Source organism: Mandrillus leucophaeus, unplaced genomic scaffold (assembly GCF_000951045.1).
Source record: "Mandrillus leucophaeus isolate KB7577 unplaced genomic scaffold, Mleu.le_1.0 Scaffold186, whole genome shotgun sequence".
In the NCBI taxonomy this organism is placed as follows: domain Eukaryota; kingdom Metazoa; phylum Chordata; class Mammalia; order Primates; family Cercopithecidae; genus Mandrillus; species Mandrillus leucophaeus.
Window position 1 is genome coordinate 3,097,160 of NW_012101876.1, and position 5,619 is coordinate 3,102,778.

The 5,619-nt window shown below is 43.0% G+C and overlaps 1 protein-coding gene across 1 annotated transcript in view; it reads right to left on the bottom strand.

Annotated features, from left to right (window-relative positions):
* GALNT15 (polypeptide N-acetylgalactosaminyltransferase 15) overlaps positions 1-5,619 on the bottom strand; it is a 51,720-nt gene that overhangs the window by 34,565 nt on the left and 11,536 nt on the right. The window contains exon 2 of the mRNA XM_011977940.1: positions 767-933. Within this exon, the coding sequence (XP_011833330.1) occupies positions 767-933 (167 nt within the window). The remainder of the gene's footprint in view (positions 1-766; positions 934-5,619) is intronic.

Sequence of the window (5,619 nt, forward strand, 5' to 3'; positions counted from 1 at the left end):
AAATGCAAACTCTTCGGCCCCACTCCATCTCCAGAAACTCTGGGGGTGCACCCTGCAGTCAGTATTTTAAAAATCCCACCAGGTGATTCTGATGCACACTCAAGTGTGGGAGCCACTGACCTAAGTGTCAGGTGGGGGCTTCTCTGTCTCCATCTTCCTTTAGGGCTGTCCCTAGTAGCGAGGTTCCTGTGAGAGGAAGCATACAGGCAGCTTCCGCAAGTCTGGCCTCTGGGCCTGACTCTGCTGCTTTTGGCTGACTCTGCTCCAGTCTGCTCTCTTCTCTGGGCCCCAGTTTCCTCCTCTAGAATGTGAGTGGGTCTGTCTAGGCCATGATGAGTTAAGGACCGATACACACACGCGCGTATGTGTAAAGTGCTGCACCGAGGTCTAGGAGGCAGTTGGCACTCACAACAGGGCTGCCCTGTGTGATTCTTCAGTGTCTTGGGGAGAGGATTATTGGACTGGGTGGGGCCTGGGAGAGAGATCCCCACGGGACCAGGCCGAGGTGATGCTCCTCAAGACCCTCCCCAGGGCTGTTTCACCTGCAGGGCTCCTTCTCCTTCTCTGTCTTGCGGCCCCCACTGCCTTACTGGTTTCCCCTGGTGGCTCTTCATTCGTAAGTTACTTGCCCATGATTCCTCATCTGGAGGTCTGTACTTGGGGAATCTTGCCTAAAATAGTTTCAAACTTCAATCCTTTGCTTGGGAACTCCACCCCGCAGGGGGTAAGGCTCACCCAGGCGAGCCTGGAGGAAAGCCATGGCTACCTTGCTGGCTGAGGTCGTCCACGAGGATGATCTCCTTCAGGAAGGCCCTGGGCACTGTGTCGAGGATGCTGTGTACAGTCCTCAGGAGGGTGGACCAGGCCTCGTCATGGAAACAGAGGATGACACTGGCTGTGGGCAGGCTGTCCTGAGGGTGCTGCTGCATACACCTGCAGGGAAGAGAGCCAGAGAGCCATGGGGAAGAGAAGCCCACAAGAAACATTCCACACCCTCTAATTCATTTCCCTTGCCCTGGTTGGGGTTGCTCCCATTATATGGCTCTCCTATGGGATCTCTTAAAATTCCCATTTAAAGAGAACCTGTTACGCCCCATAGTGGTGCTGTCCACTATCTCCCAATTCTCAGATCTCAAAAGCTCCTTTATCATTAAATCCAAAGTCCCTCCCATTGCAATTGAGAAGCATTGCCATTGTTCTTAGCAGATGACTGTCCTCATCTGTAAAATGGGAATGAATGACAATATTATCAACCTCACAAAGCTGTGGTGAGGCTTAGATAGGATGATGCACATAGTTAAGTGTCCAGTAATCTCTAACTGTCATCCATTCAAGGGCAGGGACACCACTTTCTTTATTTTTATGTTCCTACAATCTAGCATAGCACCTGGCACACAATTTTTATATGTTAGCACTTACTATTTTTAAAAATTTAACTTTAAGTTCCAGTATAGATGTGCAGGGCTTGCCGGTTTGTTACATAGGTAAATATGTGTCATAGTGGTTTGCTTACAAAAGGCACTTTCTTTTTTTCTTTCTTTTTTTTTTTCTTTTTGAGACGGAGTCTAGCTCTGTCGCCCAGGCTGGAGTGCAGTGGCACGATCTCGGCTCGCTGCAAGCTCCGCCTCCCGGGTTCACGCCATTCCCGAGTAACTCCCAAGCCTCCCGAGTAGCTGGGACTACAGGCACCTGCCACCACACCAGGCTAATTTTTTGTATTTTCAGTAGAGACGGGGCTTCACCATGTTAGTCAGGATCGTCTCAATCTGCTGACCTCGCGATCTACCCGCCTTGGCCTCCCAAAGTGCTGGGATTACAGGCATGAGCCACCCGCGCCTGGCCCAAAAGGCACTTTCTTAAGTTTCTGAAGCGCCTGTTTCTGGGTTGCAGCTGCTGCTCAAACCATGTTCCTCCTCAGAGGGACATTTGAATAGGAGCCATCTCAAGGACCCCAAACTTCGGACACCTAAAGGCATCTGTGAGGTGGAACTGCAGGCAGAGTGACAACCAGGCTGAGGCTGGCCCTGTCTGAGGGAAACACCTTCCAAGAGGTGTCAGCTCACACTGCTCGCTAGCCTGGTACCAGCCTAAGAAAGGCGGAAAACTCTCAATGCACAGGAAACCTGTGTGTGACTCTCAGGGCAAAATCCTGTGGAGAGAGGGAGAATTGAGTCTAGGTAACAGTAAACGGAATTCCTAAATAATTTTTAAAAACACATAAACATCTCATAAATTAGCTATTTTGTTGGTTTATAAATTTATAAGCTATTCATTTCCATAAATGATTTGAAGCCCCTCACAAAAAAATACACACGATACAAATACTTAAAATGATGGTAAAATAAAAATAAGGAGGAAAAGTCAGGAGCTGAGGAATATAAGTAAATGTAGAAAGTCAGCATTTGGAGAAAGAACATAAATATATAGGTTATAAGGGCCTAGGTATTTCTAGAATGGATTTAAATTTGACTCTGAGATTCCTGGTAGCCAAAGTAAAATGTTCATTCCGCAACAGAATGATCACCATTAGAGAAGTGACAGACAAGGTTTTTTGGGGAAAGCAAAACTCTTTCTAGTAATTTTTTTCTTTCAATTACCACTTTACCACTTTTTGTTTTGAAATAGTTTAAGACTGACAAGAAATTGCCAAAATAGTACAGAGAGTCCCTGTGTTCCCTTTACCCAGTTCCCCATAGTGAAAATATCTTACAGAACCATCCACAGTAAGCAAAACCAGGAATCCGACATGGTTCAATACTGTTAACTCAAACATCACATTCATTTTGAAGAGAAGATTTAACACCCATCTAACACTTATTTGAAAGAGAAATTCCTATGAACTTGAGAAAGAAATCCCTAAATGCATGGCAGCATTCTAAGAACCATCCTTAAAACAAATAAAATAATGGACTTTTATAGTTTGAATTCAGGGCTGTTCAAATAACATGTCCAAAATGGAACCAAAAAAACCCAAACTATTACTTGGGTTTATTGCCGGGAGACTGGCTATTTGCTAACTGAGATAGGAAAGGAGTCTGGGGACAGAGAGACCTGGGTTTGGAATTCCTGTGGGGGCAATTTAATAGTTTACCAAAGTCAGTCCTGTCTGCTCCAAGAACAGAGCACAGCTATGCCTGCCAGCCATGCCTGACTCCTTTCTCTGTCTCAGTTCATAGACTACGAGAATTGGAAACAATACAAGTGTGTGGTATGCACACACATGTGCACGTGTGTGTGTGTGTGTGTGCATCCTTGCAGTAAGACGGTCAAAAGAACTTAGACTTCGGAATCAGATATATTTAGATTTGAATGTTCACTCTGTTGCTTCCTAAGTTTCCTTGGGTAATTCACTCAATATTTATAGGTATCAGTTTCCTCATTTGGAAGGTAAGGGTAACCATAATTACCCTTTAGGCCCATTGAGACAATCAAAGAATAATAATAGGCACCCAATAGACAGTGACTGTTTTAGAGCTATCTTCCAAAAAGACACAAATGTAATTAGTATGAATGTTATATTTATGATCATCTTTGCAAATTATAGCTATCTTTAAACAACTATTCTACAGTATAGTATGAGACATCTACTGAACTGCTTTCAAGTTTGGGTTTCCCAACAGTTTCCACTTTAGAGCTTTTGGATATAGAATATACTAGAAGTGACATTCGAGAACTTCCAAGATGAAGCCTCAAGGCCTTCCAATGTAGCCTAATAGAGGATTAGAGGTTGCTTGAAGAAAAACTAAAGTGCCCCAGCTGAGGACCAGCATCAGCTGCCAGGTCTGAGAGCGAGGCCATCTTAGTATTCAGTGCAGTCAGCAGCCCTCTGACGGTAGCCACACGGGTGAACTCAGGAGGGATCAGCAGAAGAACTGCCTGGCTGAGTCCAGTCCAAATTACAGAACCATAACACAGAAATGGTTATTGTTTGAAATCACTAATTTTTTTTTTTTTTTTTTTTTTTTTTTTTTTTTTTTGAGACAGAGTCTTGTTCTTCTGCCCAGGCTGGAGTGCAGTGGCATTATCTCAGCTCACTGCAACCTCCACCTCCCAGGTTCAAGCGATTCTCCCACCTCGGCCTCCTGAGTAGCTGGGATTACAGACGTGCACCACCATGCCTGCCTAATTTTTGTATTTTTTGTAGAGATGGGGTTTCACCATGTTGGTCAGGCTGGTCTTGAACTCCTGACCTTGTGATCCACCTGCCTTGGCCTCCCAAAGTGCTGGGATTACAGGAGTGAGCCACCACGCCCAGCCTGAAATCACTAATGTTTTAATAACATTTTTATTGAGATACAATTCACATACCATAATGTCCACCCTTATAAAGTGTACAATTCCATGGATTCAAGTATAAAGGTGGGCAGCCATCACCACTATCTAGTTCGAGAACATTTGCAACACCCCACCCCCAAAAACCTACTACTCACTGGCAGTCAGTTTCCACTGCTACCGCAACTACCACAGCACATGGCAACCACTAACCTATTTTCTGTCTTTATAGACTGGCCTACTTTGAACACTTCATATGAATGAAATGACATAACATGTGGCCTTCTGTGACTGATTTCTTTCACTTAGCATAATGTTTTCAAGCTTCATCATGTTGTAGTCTGTATCAGTACTTCATTTCTTTTTACTGCCCAATATTTCCTTGTTTGAATATACCACATTTTGTTTGTCCATTCATCAGTTGATGGACATTTGGGTTGCTCCTATTTTGACTTATATTATGACTAATGCCACTATGAATATTCATGTATAAGTTTTTGAGTGAACATGTTTTTAATGTTCTTGAGTATATACCTGGGACTGGTATAACTGGTCATATGATAGCTCCATGTTTAACATTTTGGGGAACTGCCAAACTGTTTTCTAAAGCAGTTGCACCATTTTATAGTCCCACCAGCAATGTGTGAGTGTTCCAATTTCTCCACATCCTTGTCAGCACTTGCACTGTCTTTTACTTCAGCCATCCTAGTGGGAGTAAAATGACATCTCATTGTGGTTTTGATTTGTATTTTCCTACTGACGAATGATTTGAGCATCTTTTCATGTGCTATTGACCATTTTTAAGTCTTCTTTGAAGAAATGTCTATTCAAATCCTTTGCCCATTTTAAAATGGAGTGTTTTGTTGTTTAATTGTTGGGTTGTAAGGGTTCTTTCTGTATTTTGGATACAAATCTCCTATCTAATATAGGACTTACAAACATTTTCTTCTACTCTTGGATGGTGTTTTTCACTTTCTTGATGACATCCTTTGAAGAACCAAAGTTTTAAAAATATCTCTTTTTTAAAATCTACTAAGTTTTGATAAGGTGCATAATACAGCACTAGATCATGGACACACTTTCCCATTTTTAAGATGAGGAAACTAGAGCCCAGAGAGCTTAAATGACTGGTTTAAAGTTACACAGCAAATAACTGATAGTATACTGCTATCTATCTATCTATCTATCTAGCTAGCTAGCTAGCTAGCTAGCTATCATCTTTCTATCTATCTATCACCATCTTGGACTATAGCGCTAGCAGAATGTTCGGATTCAGAGTCATAAAGGGACAATGATGGAAGGTTATTTGAAAAACATGCGATCCATTAGTTCCTCCACACATTCTGC